Source organism: Maniola jurtina, chromosome 7, assembly GCF_905333055.1.
Source record: "Maniola jurtina chromosome 7, ilManJurt1.1, whole genome shotgun sequence".
In the NCBI taxonomy this organism is placed as follows: Eukaryota; Metazoa; Arthropoda; class Insecta; order Lepidoptera; family Nymphalidae; genus Maniola; species Maniola jurtina.
In genome coordinates this window covers 258,418-276,566 of record NC_060035.1, presented here as the reverse complement: position 1 = coordinate 276,566, position 18,149 = coordinate 258,418, and the positions used below count along the sequence as shown (strand labels likewise).

Below are 18,149 nucleotides of genomic sequence, written 5' to 3'. Positions count from 1 at the left end.
AGTGAACTGGCGATGGGTACCTATTCATTATGATGATGACATACTATTATCAAGATTCTAGACTCTTTAACTGTTTTCACAATGAGATGTTATTACATATTGCCCACTAGAAATGTTTCACCTTACATAATCAGGCATGCTAAATTAGTACTAAAACAGTTTAATATATTACCTATTCTTTAAAAATCATTAAACAGCTTCTAAACTTATCTATTAGGTACAGTGAGAGCAAACTGAAATGTTGACTTTGCGTCGTTCCTTTTCAGTAATTTCAGTTATTCTGGCGGTTCCAATGTATTCGGTCGTGGCGGACCGCGCCGAGGTTCCAGCCACAAGTTTACGAAGCTCCTACCAAAAACTAAACAGTTTTTGGCGAACCTATACATATTTATAAGTATGTTATTAGTAAAAAATCTAATAGAATTCTAATAAGTTAAATAAATAAATACGGAGTTAGTGGAAAAGTGTTGTGAAAATATCGTGAAAAGTGATTTAAAAAAGTTTTGAAATTGAAACTATGTACTAAGTACGAGATTTGACATGAATTTTCTGCTATAAATACATATCTTAATAGGTAACAACATTATGTTTAAGTGTGTATGTATACAATATTTTTTATTGTTCTTCTATTTTATTTAAAGTTTTGAATAGAGTTTTGGGTAGGTATTAGTTACGATATTTGAAATGTTTAGATTTTCTCTCTAAATTAATATTGTTCTGTTGCTTCTAATGATAGTTACACCTACCTTTGTGTTTAGAGTTCATCAATTTTTAATCTATGACAAGCTTTGGTTTTACGAAAATGCAATTTTATCTGATGGCAAATAACAATGCATTCTAAGCTGATTAAGAAAGTGATTACTAGACCAGTCATAAGTCACTTTTGATTTTGTAAATTACCATATTGACCCCGACGGGAATTGAACATGGCACCTCCAAATTAAGGTCCATACCGCTCTCTTTATGTCTATTTAAGGCGTAATGCACACTGGACGAATGGAGTGGAGCTAGACTTCATTTACTTTGGGCATAGAACATTGACAGTGCGGGGGGTGGCTCGCCCAGGCGCGCTGCTAGTACTTTGAGTTTCCTTCGTAGGTCGTAGAGGTCGTAGTACGTCATTTTTAACTGTCGGTAGGTAATTCTAAACAGGAGCACTAAAAACATTAAACCCATTAAACATGGAAAGTTTGACGGATTATCGTATGTGACAAACGTAACCTGTTTTTATTTTTATTTAGAATTCTTTATTGCACAAACATATACATACATACAGAACACATAGAAGAACATGATAGTGCATTCATTTCTTTTTATTTATTGCTAAAGCAATCGCTTACAAGCAACCTTTGGGGAAAGATTGCTTTGCTGTGATTATTGTGCACGAAGAAACTGTTTTTATGTTCGCACAAATGGAAATCTGGTAAATTCTTTGACAGATTGGAAGAAGGCTGTAAATTGTCAAACAAAGTCCACTTCAATCACACTAATATTATAAAGGCGAAAGTTTGTATGTGTGTGTGTGTGTGTGTGTGTGTGTGTGTGTATGTTTGTTACTCCTTCACGCAAAAACTACTGGACGGATTTGGCTGAAATTTGGAATGAGATAGATAATATCCTGGATTAGCACATAGGCCACTTTTTATCCCGGAAAATCAAAGAGTTCCCACGGGATTTCAAAAAACCTAAATTCACGCGGGCGAAGTCGCGGGCATCGGCTAGTAAGTTATATGACAATGTTGACCAGTTTGATAAATTAGCAGAAAATAGAGTTTTCAATCATTTGTCCACATGGTTTATGTAAATGTTTTGCCAGTGCAAACTCACGTATATACAAACCATGCCGAGGGGTATGAGTTTAATATAAGTCATCAGTCAACAGTTTAGCCCACTAACATTTTAGATTGCATCATCATTTACCACCAGGTGAGAGAGCAGTTAAGGGGTAAGTTGTAGCGGAATAAAACAAAAGTTCAAAAGCGAGTTTAATTTGTATTAAGCTTTACTCCTCTCCGTCAGTAAAAGGTATGCACTGGCCCTAACGATTTATTTGTCGTGTATAGAACTTTACCATTAGATTTTAATTACAAAGCTCTCTCCTAACGTTGTAATTAAAAATAGTACCTACCTAACCTTAATTAAATACTGGAAGAGAACTAATTAATTCATTAACGTAGAAAAGTTTTGATCGAATTAAAAAAAAAGAAACCACTACAAAGTGCCTAAATAATTTTAATTAAACGTATTTTGAAACCGGGAGGTCGTCTGTTTCACTGGGTAGAAGAAATAAGGTCTACTTAGCCAAATGTTGCCCGTAAGACTTAAAGTATTTTTTCCTAGCTGATGCCCGCGACTTCGTTCAAGGGTTTTTAAAAATACCACGGGCTCTTTGGTCTCCCGGGACAGATGGTCGGACGGCCAGACACACACTCTGGACTCACTTTTGCATTTACAATAATAATAAGTGTGGATTTATAATTTTTTCTTTGCCAAATTTTTGTCATTATAATAATTTTACTCGGTTAGATTTGATTCCCTTGACGGTCTTGACAGACACAACAGACAGACAGACAACGTAGTGATCCTATAAGGGTTCCTTTTTTCCTTCTGGGGTACGGAACCCTAAGAAGAGATTACGATCTTCAGCAATGAGGAATATTAGGAGAGAAAACAGGCCTCACGAAACAAACTCTACTATGAATGGCGATAGCTTGATCCAGCTAGACATCACAACTCACAAGGTTTTACTACTATACATAAAACACAGGGTTAAATGGAATTCACGCTCTGAGCATAAAACTCAAGGAATTGGTACATGAACTATGGGGTAGGGCTTTAAGTACGTACGAAATTTTTATGACTATTAGCTTAGCCATAGCCATATTGCAATAAAATTGAACGTAGGATTAGATCGGTCATTGATATGAGAAATCTAACTTAAAAAGATCCTGTGCGGGCCCCTAAAAAGTATATTTTAAAGATTCGGGGTGCAAACTCTGTACTAAACAGTTTATTACTAAGCCCTATTAGTACTAAGTCTCCACTGTCTGTAGGTAAGTACGTACTTTCGTGTATCCGCAATAAGAAGAGAGTTGAAATTTTCACATAAGTAGGTAGTGTTGTGAACACATTTTTTTTTTGTGTAATATAATATAAACATTCTCGGTTTTCGGATTTTTCTTTACTTGTGCTATAAGACCTACCTACTTGCCAAATTTCATGATACTAGGTCAACGGGAAGTACCCTAGAGGTTTTCTTAAAAATCACAACAGACGGACAGACGTACAGACAGACAGACAACAAAGTGATCCTATAAGGGTTCCGTTTTTCCTTTTAAGGTACGAAACCCTGAAAATGATAAAAGCTGATGCTGGATACTAAACCTACTTAGTTGAGTTATAGTCTAAAAGTTCATAAAAGAGAGTTAGTAGAGTTTTTTGCTACGAAACACTAATTGGCTTAAAACTTTTGCTGTTGCATAAACATCGTAAGAATGTAATCCTATAGGCTAATGTCGCTTGAGTGATGGCTTTTGTTTCAGCAGCTGTTTTCGCCACCCGTCGGTCTGTCCGTCCATTTGTATCGGGAAGTATCTCATGAACCGCAATAGGTGGACAGTTGAAACTTTCACAGAGTGTGTATTTCTATTGTCGCTATAGCAATTATTATGCTTAGTATAAATATTAGAAAGGGCTTAGTGTTATATATTATACAATGGTACTGAACCCTTCGTGTGGGAGTCCGACTCGCACATGATCAGTATCAGTGCTTGTTCAGTACTAAACTTGGTTCACTCTGTGCTTAAGACCACATGAGTATAACACCTGTCTTCTTAAAATATGTCTGTGATAAAAGAATATTTCCGTTTAAAAATAGATTGTGAGGCTTGATCAAGCCTTTAAAATTGAGTTCAAGAACCTTAGACATTTTATATTCAAGCCGTTCTATTAATTTTATGCTATTGAGCTATTAAATTTCTCAATCTAAAATAGATAGTAGTGGAATCTCAGAGGTTGATATTGGAATTGTTTTCAAGTCTGAAGGTAAGGTTATTAGTCGTTCAGGCAAATATTTAACTGTCACGTGAAAATTAAAAAAGGTGAATTATTAAATTATGGTTTCTCAATGTTGTTATTGGTTTTGATTTATATTTATTTTAAATACATACCTATTACCTATATTAAAGTAAGAATATGAACCACTAAGGCGTGGAACGCCCTTCCACAGCATCTCTGTTGCCTGCTACTTATAACTTGAATATAAATAGATGAATTCGATTATATTAGTTGTTCCTTGTGTATCATGGACTTCCCAAAAGTAAACGCCTGCTTCTCAATCCATCCACCCGTCAGTCAGTAATTCATAAAGTAAACAGTTATTAATTTTCTTTGCAAAATCTTCGATATCATATTATAAATGCGAAAGTATGTATATTTGTTGGTTTCTCTTTCAACAACGCCAAAACGGAGTAACGAATCGACCTAGTTTTTTTGCGTGGATATTGTTAAAGACCTGGAGAGTGACGTAAAATTCTTTTCAACGAAGAAAATCAAATGGTTCACACGGGATTTTCAAAACCGAAATCCCCCCAGAAGAAGTCACCGGCATCAGCTAGATAACTTATAAAGATTCTCTGTGAGTAGTTTTATTCCTTGAATACTGAATAGTGGCGTAACTTACACTTAATAAAGTCACTACCAGCTCTCTTCCTTATCCTTGCTAATTTATATTCACGCCTCATCGCCGTTTAAGTTCCTCTTAAATAACTTTGAGAATCTTAGGAACAATTCTCTCGTAATCCGCGAACTAATATGTACTTAATACTTATATAAGAAGAAACTGACTGACTGACAAATCAGCTTTCCTCAACATACTGTTCAAAATGCTGACTCAAAAAACTTCACATTTTAAATGCAGGTTTTCTTTATAACCTCAGAATATTGAGTAAATATTATTACTGCATACCTACGAGTAAAATGTAGACTAACAAAGCATTTTCCAGAAACACCCATGCAAAGCTGCGCACAGCTAGTTCTATATTATCTAATAGACTAGAGCTACATGATGCCTCTGACTTCGTCCGCGTGGATTTAGGTTTTTAAAAATCTCGTGATCCTGAAAAAAACTCTTTGTATTTTACGGGGATAAAAAGATTACAAACTCTAAAATGTTATCATCATAATAACCCAAGAATTCACATCTGATAATTTTATTTTATTTTGTTTTATTTCATTTTTTGGTACAATTATATAAGTACAAAACTTTTACTATAATAATTATTTTAATTTTAAATTTTAATAATTACATTTTAATATTACTTTTAATTTACGTAATTTAATTTGTACAAAATTATGGACACAATTTATTATTGTCTGAAATAAAATATTTTTATTTATTTATTTAAAAGTAGTCTAGATGCCATTTTACAGGTCTATAACTACGAGCTATTTATAGATGTGAAAAATCAAGTGGATTCGTTTATCTATTGCTGCGTGATTGAAGGGTAAAAGCGTAAAAAGCATAGTAAAAAGTGACAAGCCATCCCGCAAAAACCGTTTGCTTTCCCAGGATGACATTACCTACTTAGAAAGAGAAAGATTTAGAGACACAAGTGTAAATTAAAAATTTATAACACCCCCGACAAGTGAAGGTTACAGTAACTAGAAAAGAGCTGATAACTCTCAAACGGCTGAACCGATTTTTTTGAATTATAGCTAAGAACACTCTCTCCAGCCACGTTTCAAACAAAAAAAACTAAATTAAAATCGGTTCATTAGTTTAGGAGCTACAATGCCACAGATAGATACACAGACACACGCCAAACTTATAACACTCCTCTTTTTGGGTCGGGGGTTAAAAAGATTCAAAAAACTTTTATAAGTATACTTATACCTACTTGTACTAATTTTGAATCGTTAAATGCATGAATAGTTAGTAGTAGAGATAGTACCTACACGTGAAAACAATACGTATTTTTAGTATTTTCACCGAGCAGTTACCTCAGACAACAAGTGCCAACAGTTTAACCGAGCGTTTTACGATCCTTTTGATAGCCCATGATTTATAAGTTTATTCACTCAGCCACTTTCCGAGAAATTCCAGTTTTAACATCCGACGGTTGATTGTCGTAGCTTGACAGCTACATTGACGTCGCTATAACCTCTGATTGGCCGATACTCTCTCGCTATTGGCTGAAATCCATTGTTGCAGAGAGAATACCATAAATTCAGCTAATCACAACAATTGAGATTGTGGCAATGATTGATGCAGCTTTCCGTAATCGACCAGTTGTAAAGTTTTGATTTCCTTTCACTAAACGATTGTTTGCCTTGCAATGATGAGGTTGGCATGTCCAAGAACTCTAAAAGCATAAACTCCGAGAAATATAAAGATTTATAAAAAATAGTTTTGAATGTACTTTTAGTTTTTTTCAATAAGTTAGTAATAAATTATTTTCTTAGACTGATAAATGTATTCTAATTTCTAAGGTGGGTGGTTCTAAGAAAGCATAATATTTTTCTTGTTTCGCACATAATGTAGGTATTATGGAAAACTTGTTAAGCCCTCCTATATAGGTATATTAAACTCAAAGCACAATTTTTTGTTACAGACTGAAATCTTTTGTAGGTTGAAACCCCGTCCAACATACCTACTATTTATTTATTATATGTATTTCGTGTTACCTATATTTCTACCCAGTCACCCCTACATTGTACATTATGCCTAGGCAGAAGCGAAACACTTATTATAAAGAAAAGGTAAATAATGTATCAGTTATATGATGAGGTATTCGTTTATAAATAAATGGGTACTCCCAAAGGTAAAAAAGGCAATTCATGCTGAATACTTCAATAAACAACGTTCAGGGAAGCTCAACGAATACTTTTAACAATTTTAGGCTTTGTGTACACAGAGTCACGAGTTCTGATGAATTTGTGAAAGCTGACGACAGTTAAATATTTACTTTGCATGGGGCGAATGCAGACTCCTTATTGAGTCCTTGAAATAAAACCTTATACTATAACTGAAATTTCTCAATGCGACTTTTCCAGCAGACTTCTGTGGCATATTGAAATCGTGTGAAGCGCACGCACTGGATTTTTTGAATTGAAAAAATATTCCAAGCATTCGCTAGGTATCATCATCATGATCAACCCATCGCCAGCCACAGTCTGCAACGCTGGCCCAGTGCGGATTGATAGATTTTACGCGTCTTTGAAAAATTATGGGGAACTCTCAGGCATGCAGTTTTCCTCGCGATATTTTCTTTCACCATTAAAGCAAGTGTAGCAAGCATTTTGTTTTGATATTTTTTGTAAAACGCACTTCACTCCGAAATGTTGGCGGTGCGTACCCGGGATCGAACCCCCGACCTCCAGGATAGGAGATGGACGTTTTAGCCACCAAGCAATTTTTTTAACTTGCCTAATTTGGGTACAGTAATGCTGTTTAAATATAGCAAAAACTATATGTTAATTTTAACACGTGCACCCAATTAAACTTTTCTATAGTAATAAATTTTATAAAAATTGTTGCAAGTAACAGCCAAAAATAGTTCACTTCTGTTTATCCATCGCGAGTCTTTGAAGTCAGAACGACCAACAAAAAATGTTATAAGTAGTACGAAAATATTCTAGACGTGTCTGTAGATCACCACACAAGTAGAGACGGCTCACAATTTATAACAAAAATATTATAATATTATCTGTATACACTATACATATATAACAAGTGTAAGGTGTAAATTAAAAATTTATAACACCCCCGACGATCCAAAGTATTTGAGTTTTCCAAAACATCATTATGTATTTAGGCAACGTCCATCTTGACAGCTTGAAATTTGTCAATTGACATCATATTAAGAACCTAACGGTTATCTAACCTTCTTTTCTACAAGAAAACTAGAAAAGAGCTGATAACTCTTAAACGGCTGAACCAATTTTTTTGGATTATAGTTAAGAACACTCTCGATCAAGCCACCTTTCAAACAAAAAAAACTAAATTAAAATCGGTTCATTCGTTTAGGCGCTACGATGCCACAGACAGATACACAGATACACAGATACACAGATACACAGATACACAGATACACAGACACACAGATACACAGATACACAGATACACACGTCAAACTTATAACACCCCTCTTTTTGGGTCGGGGGTTAAAAAGGAAGTATTTCTTTCCTTTCCCACTGGATTTTCGAAAAATAAGAATCGAAATCCTCCCGGACGAAGTAGCCGCGACCATCTATAATGCTATAATTAATATACAGTATAGTATAATATTATCAATATTATTGTGTGTATAACTAAATAACTTACAACAACACATGTGTGTACATTACACATTGGTCATTGTGGCTGGACTCTTCCTATTTATCTAGTTTATGACTATAAGCGGAGATAATCTCTGGGTAGCAAACACATTGTTTGGTAAAGATTTAATAATCTTAATAATTATTCCAACAGATTGAACAGCCGCAAGAGACACACTTTTAGGATTCCGTAACAAAACAAGGAAGCCTTCCTCCCTCCTCCATCTTCACTTACCACCAGGTGAGATTTCAGTCAAGGGCTAACTTGTATCTGAATAAAGAAAAACACACTCGCACATGAAGGGTTGTACAAGAAATAACACTGTTATTTTTAAAATTTTCATGGCAGCCATTTTTAAAATGTTTATTATTTGTTGCAACAGCGGCACTAGAAATACACATTCTGTGAAAATTTCAACTCTCTACCTTAATTAGTGTATGAAGTTTATATTTCCCGTTTGTATTTACTAAATTGGCAATGGCAACGACATACTCGTAGTATGGCAAAATAATGGGGGGGTACTTTCTGCATTTACTGCAAATCAATGATTGATTGATTGATTGATATTATGGTTCACGAGATACAGGCCGCTGACAGACAGGCGGACGGACGGACGGACGGACGGACAGCGGAGGCTTAGTAATAGGGTCCCGTTGCCACCCTTCGTGTACGGAACCCTAAAACGTAGGCAGCACAGCAGGAGGTATATCTTTTTGCTAATTTGAATAAAGTTGGAACATTTTAGTCTACTTTGACTGTTAAGTAACACGTTTAGTTACTCCTTTTTAACCCCCGACCCAAAAAGAGGGGTGTTATAAGTTTGACGTGTGTATCTGTCTGTGGCATCGTAGCGCCTAAACGAATGAACTGATTTTAATTTAGTTTTTTTTTGTTTGAAAGGTGGCTTGATCGAGAGTGTTCTTAGCTATCATCCAAGAAAATCGGTTCAGCCGTTTGAAAGTTATCAGCTTTTTTCTAGTTACTGTAACCTTCACTTGTCGGGGGTGTTATAAATTTTTAATTTACACTTGTAATATGTTTTTTTTAATTATTCAAAATTACAAAAGGTACAATTTTTACACTTAGTTGCTTACTCCAGCTGAAACCACGGAGATTTATTTGCTGGACTTACGTCACGTAGAGGAGGTAGAGGGCTGATGTTTTTGTGAACAATTTTTATAAAAGCCTAGCTATTTCCCACAGGAATATAATATCTCATAGATCTCATAGCTAGGCAGTAGACACTTCACAGTCGCCATGGGAATTTTCTAACTTACGTAGCACACTCCTATACACCAAGAGCCCATGACCACTAGATTTGTTTATATAGTAAATATATAGAGATCAAAATTTTATTTATGTGTGTATCATCATCATCATCCTTCCATTGCCGGCTCACTACTGAACACGGGTCTCCTGATTGTTTGTTTACCTACTGTAAATGTTGCCGTAAAATGATACTACATTATAAGAGCTACATACTTACAAAAAATACATGACGTATCAAGCCAAGCAGCCAGATATTTCTGGCAAATGGTCTCAGAAAATAAAAATTATACTAAAAATTTAAAAACCACAGACACAAAAAATATGTACCGGTTGACTTCAAAAGTAAGTAGTACTTTAATCCAACTATCGTCGCATGGTGGGACCAATGATTGGTCCCGCTCGAGACTACCGAGATATTAGGGAGCTACGATGCCACAGACAGACACACTGATACATAGACAAAGATACACAGATACACACAGCAAACTTATAACACCCCACTTTTTGCGTCGGTGGTTAAAAATGAACCAACAGACATCCAAACTTTCTCTACATCGAAAAATTGTTCAGTTATTTACATAAAACTTTTTACTTGAAGTGGCTGAAGAATTATTATGAGTGCCTGCATAAAACGTGGGAAAATATTGCAAAGAATAATAAAGGTGGACTCTCCGTCTACTAGTAGGTACGGTCGTAGAATTACAATTTCTACTTACTATTATAAGATTTTACAACTTGGGACTTTCCAGTCGAGTTTTCTATGCTATAATTATTTAGAAGCGAGCGACATTTTTCTATGTCACAAAGTACAGCACTATAAATTACGTGTTTAGAACTAGGTCTTAGAACTTCAAGAGTTGAAAAGAAGGTATCTATGATTCGGTAGATGGTCGTAGATGTAAAGTGTTATGAAGGAAGCAAGCAAGTATCTATGTGTTGAAGACAACGACTTTTTTTATTAACTTTATGATCTAAAATTGATTACAAACCACAATTAGTTTTCTAATTGCTGCCAAAGACCGCAAGTCAACTCCGAGACACTAGGTAGGTAGTGTAACTGGTTTCTTGTTCCAAGATTGATTGCAATTCCCAGGTAAACAAGAATAATTGTTTACTTGGAGTGGAGTAGGTAGGTACTAGTTTTCTAGTAAACGTCGCAGGTAATGGTACTTTGACAATTTCCCTGGCATAGTGGTGAGCCTTGTGATTTTAAAGTGGAAGTTTTTGGGTTCAATTTCTGACTAAATTTGGAAAATAATTAATAAAGCTTAATTAAAGTTATAGAAAAAGACGCTTTGCGTGGCTCCGCTCCACTCAGCAGGTGCGCATTGCACCTAAGTAAACTAAGTCACCGAATATGTGACACTAGTCACACAAGTATGGTATAATTAAAAAAAATATGACTGCACTATATTGAATTTTTTTTCAAAAAATCTATTGCCAGTGTCACTCGAAATTATGTAAAAACTAGCTGATGCCCGCAGCTTCGCCCGCGTGGATTGGTCAGATCCCCTGCAGCATCAGGATTGAGGAGTTGGACTCCAATTTTTTTATGAAACAATGTCGCAAAGTTCCTCTATGGATTAAAAAAGAAATGACGCAAATCGGTCCAGAAATCTCGGAGATTTCGGTGTACATAGGTAGAAAAACACAACTCCCTCTTTAAAAGTCGGTTAAAAAAGTAGCCTATGTTACTCCCTGGTCAATTCTCTACTTGTTTGTGAAAATCCCGTCAAAATCGGTTCAGCCGTTCCCAAGATTAGCCTTTTCAAACAGACAGACAGACAGACAGACAAAAATTTTAAAAACGTGTGATTCAGTTATAGTATCGTTCAAATAACCATATGACCTTAATATGCGGTAGTTATTTCGAAATTACAGACAGACACTCCAATTTTATTTATTAGTATAGATTCTTATCCAAATCTGTTCAGTCAGGCATTTAGAAGATATTGTGGGACAAAAAACTCACACACTACATAGGTATAGTCTGTAAAAAATTCTCACGCGCCATTTTAACTCTATATAAGTCAAAATGTCATGTTAAAAAGTACAGTTTACCTTTAAAATAAGGATTAGTTAAAATGGCGCGTTATAAGTCATTTTTTCCGCATGATACATGCATGAACCCTGGAAACATATTATATTCCTATTTTTGGGCCGTCGCGTCGTCGGTTGTTTAAAAAATATTGAATTTCATAATGTTTGTCTACGTAGTAAAACTACACTATAACCAGATATTGAAAATTCATTGTCTTGACTTGAGTCAGTGACTAAAATTTGTAATTATCTACGTTATCTACCTTCTGAAACTTTAATTGCTATTTGCTAGGAAAATTGGTTTGTAGTTGCGAAGTTTTGATGGTAAGTCAATACCCTTGATACTTGTGAATACTTGGGGTTTTCTAGACGGTACAATTATTGCGCAGAACTTTCTCGACTAAGGTGCTAGTTTTATCAACTAAAGTAACTTAAGTAACGTGCCTTCCAGGCTCAGTCCGCATAGACGTTTAAATAAATAGCGACTCTTCTTGCATCACTATAAAGTGCAGTTCCAGGTCCCAAGGCGCTGTGGCGTAAAATTTAACTCATGCCTCTCTTTCTATCGCGTAATTTTTTTCTTAAATTATTTTAAGAAAAATTTTAAAATTACGCGATAAAAAGAGTTTCTCTGGAAGGGACCTCTAGCAACTCCAAATGTCTGAATTATCATAGATTCAATAATACTAACAGAAAATTTCGCCAATGCGATCGGAAATAATTATAATGCTTGGAGATGAATCACCAAGTCTTTATTAGTTCTCCAAGTTTTAAAGTTATTTGTTAACAGAAAATAATTGTATAAGTACACACTAAACACTTTCTTTTTATTAATAAAAACATCATCAAAAAAAGTGAATACCAATTATTCATCATTCCTGTAGCTAAATTTTCCCAAAAGTGAATTGCATAAAAAAGAAAAAGTAAAAGTGACTGAGGTAAGAGTGAGTTAAAAAATAAAAGTGAAAGACATCCAATAAATGTTTTCCAAAAATTAACATCATCCAAGAAGACTTAAGTAAAAGTGAGTGAAACAAAAGTGAAAGACATCCAATAAATGTTCACCAAAAGTGAAAGAAATCCTATAAATGTTCACTAACAGATGACGATATGCTGTTCAACGCATCACTGAGTGATGTCCGATGGAACGAGAGTGAGCTATGGGGTTCAGGGGCTATGGAGTTGGACGTATTCTACAACCCTGATGTGGTGATCATAGTGCTGTACGTCATCGTACTAGCGGCCTCACTCTCGGCCAACACGCTGCTGATATTCATCGTCATCAAGTTCCAGTACATGAGGAGGTAAGTGAGAATCTCTACTTAGTATAAAACAAAGCGCTTTCCGCCGTCTGTCCTTATGTACGCTTATATCTTTTAAACTACACTACGGATTTAATGCAGTTTTCATCAACAGAGTGGTTCAAGATGATGGATTACATAAATAATTTTATGTTGTTTTGTGTTAATTTGTTAAAATATGGCGATTATTATTGTTCAACAAGTCGGAAGAAATCAATCCGACGTCGACTGCGAGCTTTCATAAAAAATGCTGTCTTATTCTTTTTAGGGTTCCGTACCTCAAAAGGAAAACGGAACCCTTATAGGCTCACTTTGTTGTCTGTCTATCTGTCTGTCCATCCGTCCGTCTGTTCATCCGTCCGTCTGTCCGTCCGTCGTGTCTGTCAAGAAAACCTATAGGGTACTTCCCGTTGACCTAGAATCATGAAATTTGACAGGTAGGTAGGTATTATAGCACAAGGACAGGGATAAATCTGTAAACTGTGAATTTGTGGTTATATCATTGAAAAAAAATTTAAATGTGTTTCAATTTCACAAACATCGGCAACTCAACATTTTTAATTCTACGACGACCTGCTTTCGTCGTAACGTCATTGCCTCCCTGCGTAAGGGAGTTAATTAGTTTGTAAGAGATTTAACGATGTAACGTGTTAATTTAATATTGATATTCATTATTGCAACTTACCCCACTTTACTACCTACTAACCTTTTAAAATATCATTGTATTTAAATCATTTGTACTAGCCTTTTATTAACGTTTATACTATGTATCTTTTTAGCTATAAACAATTATATCTTTGTAAATATTTTATGTATAAAAGTTGTAGGTTAGTCGAATAAAATAAAATAAAATAAAATAAATTTTCAAAGTAAGATAACAAAGTGGGGTATCATATGAAAGGGTTTTACCTATACATTCTAAAATAGATTTTTATTGATTTTTATGTATAATAATTTTTGATTTATCGTGCAAAAGTTGGAAAAATACCCGAGTACGGAATCCTCAGTGCGCGAGTCTGACTCGCACTTGGCCGGTTTTTTTTTATAATCAACAGCGTAACGGACACATAGTTTGTACGGTTCAGACTATCTACTTACTTTATCAAGTAAGTACCTATGAGTACCTAGTAGTACCTATAAGTACTTATAAGTACCTATTTATGAGTAATATTCTCCTGAGGATGCGCCGATGTCGGAGGGAAACGTGCGTCGAGTGTGTGGTGTTGCGTACCATCACGCAACACCACACACACACACACACACACACACGTTCTACACACTTGGGGCATGCATGAGGCATGTTTGGTGGCTGGCTTTTGCAGTGGGAGGGCGGGTGGTGCATGTCGCATGCTGCATGTTGTATCATACAGATTAGCCTTTTAAGCGGATTATAGCAAATTAAGCTTTTGATCCTTTCTAATATCTATTAGTGATTGGCCCGACCCAAGAATTGAACCCAGGACCTCGTCATCCGCAGTCGAACATGCTAACCACTAGTGACTAGACCAACGAGGCACACATTTACAGAATTAGGTAGGTAATAAGTACTGTAGCGATTTATTATGATTTCTGCGTATAATATGTTGATGTTAAATTTCAGTGTACACAAGAACGTAATCTTATAATGTAATCAACCTAGTCAATGTTAGGGAAAAGTAATCCTTTATCAAATTTTCCATACACTGAATGAGATTTACGTGAATAAAATACTGAAGGGGTAGTTACACAACGCAGTCATAATCAAAATTGCTTTTGAAATTGATGATAAAGCTGTAATTGAATTTATTGAGGTTTGCTAAAATTGCACATCAAATTGTTTTATTTTTAACGCAGCCAAATTCAAATATCATAATTCTGTTAGACATTTTACTGGCATTGTTTTTTTTTTTTAATCATTTCACATTTAAAAACCTACATCCACGCGAATGAAGTCGCGGGTATCAGTACGTATGTAATATTGTCGCAATCTTAGAATAAACAAAACTGTAGGGGTGGCTCTTTCAAAATCAATGGTCGCAATATACCTACTCCGAGTATTATCACAAGCCTTTCAATGAGACCATTAATTTACCATGAATCAAATTATTACCCTGGAAGGAACTTTTGCTCATTGTCTTTACTAACTAGGTATTTAATAACAGATTTTTTTTGTTCTAAAAATTTTGAATCTCTCGCTTTATCAAGGTATTGTCTGTTTCGGGTTGTTTAATGTAACGTTACGGTGTCAAACACAAATCATGTCATTTCGTGCCCTTTGTGCGAAAATTTGATTGGGTCTATTTTAACGGCCGCTATGTTACGGCACCCCTTTTCTAGGAAACCCTAGCGTCTTTGGAATGCTTTTACGTTTAAAGATACCTTTCAGTCTTGGTTAATATTCAGCCGTAGGTTATTTATGTTAACGCAACCAGTCCAAATTAGTTCTTTTTTAAATTTCGATGACAAAAATTATTTATTATTAGGTAGGTACGGTGTAGTAATAATTGAGATTGGGCATAGGGCATAGCGCAATAGCCCCTCCCGTAATGAATCTGGTATGTTGTTTGGGTTTAATAATATTTTAATCATAGTCTATATTATATTACATGGAATCCCCACATTTTCTCACTGATTACGGAACGTGCTTTTGTTAGGATTTAAGTCAAGGATTAGGATTTAGAAGTGATTTCGAAATTTGTGCATAGAAGTTTGTGTTTGCACTTCCTCTTATCATGTAGAATGGTCTTACAAGCCACTTCACGTCACAAACATGTTTAGATTTAGAAACTAAAATGTGTATAGCATCTATAATGATTAGATGATAGGGTAGGCTATTTATAATTATGACTAGACGATGCCCGCGACTTCGTCCGCGTGGATTTAGGTTTTTTAAAAGCCCGTGGGAACTTTTTGATTTTCCGGGATAAAAAGTGCCTATGTGCTAATGCTGGATATTATCTATCTCCATTCCAAATTTCAGCCAAATTCGTCTAGTAGTGTTTGCGTGAAAGCGTAACAAACATACACACACACACACAAATTTTCGCCTTTATAATATTAGTGTGATAATGGAATATTATGTAGTAGGGTTATGGAACCCTACCTACGAGTATGCGTGTTCTTACTTGTAAGACGCACTTGATTAGATTTTAAACTTTGAACATCCATAAACACCTTAGGTTAGATAAGACGGGTAGACTAGTTTCGGTTCTCTACTGCATGATTGCCATACTGTGACCCTACTCAATAACTGCCGAAAACAGGGTACATGTAGCTGTCATACAATAGTTATGGTTCTACGTTGTTTTTGTTTGTTACGGTAAATATACACTAATTGGTTATGTCTTCGACGTCATAATAGAACCTATTATTTCACAAATAATTGAGTCTGTAGTCTACATAATGGGACTTTAGCGAACTAATGTAACTTTACTCTGTATAATGGAAAGTCATTATCTATTAAAACGTGGTCGTATTAATGTAAAGATCTACGCAAACGGGCTTCTCGCCACAGCTATAAGTTTTCAATGAGCACTTGGGAGATTCCGTGTTTGATTTCAAAATTTGCAATTTTGGAAGCTTTAGCCATGGCTAGTTACCACCCTACCAACAAAACCGTGACGCCAAGCGATTTAGCGTCACGGTACGATGCCGCGTATAGGCCGATAAGGATTATGGCCTTAATACAACTGCCATTCCAAGTTAGCCCACTTCCATCTTAGGCACCATCATCACTTACCGGTAAATGAGATCGCAGTCAAGGGCTAATTTGGCAACAATGATAAAAAATGGACAGCCTGTGATTGACACTACCAGCAGCCGCATTCAGTGACTTTTTCGATAGCAACTCAAACTAAGCTTTTTTCACTTTAGCATAGTGGCATAACACGCACCCTTTGTCTCCACCGGATATTGTTTTCATACCACTTTCAACTATAAATAAAATAAAATAAAATAGCCATTTATTCTACTACCATTAAATTCATTACATTTTTTTAAATTAATTACATGCAACATTCTTATTCCTTTAAAACATTTTAATATTTTAGATAGTCATAATAATTAAGTCGTCATTATTATAAGAAAAGTCCAACAATATCATAAGTATTACTATATATCATGTTACAATGTTATCTAATGTCATTATTATATTTATTTATGATTGTTTGTCAGTGTATTTATAAAAGTGGTATAACAAATATTGTAGTGTACGTAGGTGAGATAGTATAATATGTTTTTTATGGTAGAAGTCGCCCTTGGGCGTAGGCCTCCCCCAGTTCTCTCCAAGTCCGTCTCTCTTGTGCGCTCCGCATCCATAGCGGTCCCATGACTTGTGCAAACAAATCTGCCCAGCGTCTTCTGGGCCTTCCTCTTTTCCTTTTTCCATTCCGTGGTAGCCATTCTGTAAGTATTTTTGTCCATTTGCTATTGTTCGCTCGGCTAATGTGGCCAGCCCATTTCCATTTTAGTAACCTTATTTGCGTGATGACGTCGCTAACTCCCGTTTTCTTTCGGATCTTATGGTTGTTAATCTTATCTGATAGTTTGATACCTAACATGCTCCTCTCCATTTTCCTTTGACACGCCGCAATTTTCTCCTCGTCTGATTTTCTGAGTGCCCATGTTTGGCAGCCATAAATTAGGCATGGCAGTATGGCGACATCATATAGTTTTGCTTTTATCCTAATGTTTATGTCTTTATTTTTCATTATTTCTTTAAGGCTCCAATATTTCTTCACAGCTAGGGCGATACGTCTTTTCACTTCCTTCTCCGTTCGGTCATCAAATGATACTAATTGTCCAAGGTAAATATATTCGTTGACAATTTCTATTTCTTCCCCTTCTATGATAAAGTGCTGTTGCTTGTCACCGTTTGTCATTACTTTTGTTTTTGATTTGTTAAGTGATAACCCTACTTTCTTGCTTTCTCGAGCTAATTCTGATATCATAACATTTAGGGTTCTAGGACACTCTGAAAAAAGTACGATGTCATCCGCGAATCTTAAATGGCTCAGATATTTGCCGTTTATTTTTATTCCCCTGTTAGACCAGTCTATATTTCTGAATATCGTTTCCATTACTGCCGAGAATATTTTCGGGGATAACGGGTCCCCTTGCCTTACACCCTTTTTAATTGGAAATTCAGGTCCTATTTTTTCTAGTTTAATTTTTGCTGAGCTTTTTCTATATATGCTATATAGTACTTTAATATATTCTTTTTCTATTACTTTCAACTATATGTT

At 35.4% G+C, this 18,149-nt stretch overlaps 1 protein-coding gene across 1 annotated transcript in view; it reads left to right on the top strand.

Annotated features, from left to right (window-relative positions):
* The first annotated feature begins 544 nt into the window (after positions 1–544).
* Positions 545–18,149, top strand: part of LOC123866683 (QRFP-like peptide receptor) — a 76,908-nt gene continuing 59,303 nt past the window's right edge. Inside the window, exons 1-2 of the mRNA XM_045908363.1 lie at positions 545–597; positions 12,511–12,930. Of these exons, the coding sequence (XP_045764319.1) occupies positions 12,737–12,930 (194 nt within the window). The 5' untranslated portion in view covers positions 545–597; positions 12,511–12,736. The remainder of the gene's footprint in view (positions 598–12,510; positions 12,931–18,149) is intronic.